Below are 1,045 nucleotides of genomic sequence, written 5' to 3' on the forward strand. Positions count from 1 at the left end.
TAAAGGGTCAAACTGAATATTCATGTATTTACCCATATTTAGAATTCTTTAATTGCTTTTCTATTTTTAAACTTATTTTGGCTTTTGATGAATTTTTCTCTCACATTTTTACTTGATATTAATCATATTTACCTGACATAGGCACCCATATTGGCTCACACTTCTTTATTTTCATCATGTCATTTCACCAATTCTGGAGTCCCCTTGAATCTTTTCTTTTCATTCATAACCACTGTATATATTTCCTTTGAGTTCGTTCATCTAATAAAATAGATGAAATAATAGCATGAAGTGTCTGCCATGTTTGGCTAACATTTCTTTTTACTTATTATCATTTTTATTTATGACAAATTATTCCTGATTTCTTCTGCTCAAAAGTTCTTTGAGACAATTCCATCAGCCTCAACCAATCAGAGAATAGTATCATCTGACTCGCCCATCCTGTGAATGGCCCCGCAGATGCTGTAGGTTTTATACTGGCCATTAAACTGGCCTATGCTCCTGTCAACCTTGGCCACATTCATTGGGATGGACCCGTGGTCCTTGGCAGCAATGATGGGGTTGCTCATGATGCATTTCTGTGGCACATATAGGTCCACAAACTCGCCGGCAGTGTCTTTCTGCATACTGAGGCCTTCCCTGCTCATGGGTCTATGGAGAACCTTGACTAACAAATTTATTTCATTCATTTTTTTGCCTAGACATTTCATGCACAATGAGCAAATTTCACAAAGCACAAAGAGGCATATACAGAACATGTGTATTTATCATATTTCCATAATCCAGATGTATGTACTTTACAAAGACAATTTATGTTGTAGAATTATATGCCATTGTCTTAACTTCACATATAAAATTCTGAAGCTGTTTCTATTATATATCTATTATCTATCAAATTATCTTTGTATCATCTGTTTATCTGTTTTTCTATTTACCTATCATCTACCTATCATTTATTGTATCTGTCACCTATCTATCATCTATCTTCTATTTATCAATCATCTATCAATCATGTATTATCTATCATCTGTCTATCAATCATATT

The 1,045-nt window shown here is 33.8% G+C and overlaps 1 protein-coding gene across 1 annotated transcript; it reads right to left on the reverse strand.

Moving 5' to 3' along the window:
• Positions 1 to 371: 371 nt before the first annotated feature.
• On the reverse strand, positions 372 to 627 carry LOC120100578 (40S ribosomal protein S21-like). The gene has a single exon (XM_063282765.1). It carries the CDS (start codon positions 624 to 626, stop codon positions 411 to 413), a length of 216 nt encoding a protein of 71 aa, XP_063138835.1. The 5' UTR covers position 627; the 3' UTR covers positions 372 to 410.
• Between the last annotated feature and the right edge of the window lie 418 nt (positions 628 to 1,045).

The sequence above is a fragment of the Rattus norvegicus genome, chromosome 2 (assembly GCF_036323735.1).
Source record: "Rattus norvegicus strain BN/NHsdMcwi chromosome 2, GRCr8, whole genome shotgun sequence".
NCBI lineage: Eukaryota > Metazoa > Chordata > Mammalia > Rodentia > Muridae > Rattus > Rattus norvegicus.

Excerpts from the sequence above, each read along its gene's own strand:
- LOC120100578 (XM_063282765.1), bottom strand. The coding sequence starts at position 626 with ATGCAGAAAGACACTGCCGGCGAGTTTGTGGACCTATATGTGCCACAG.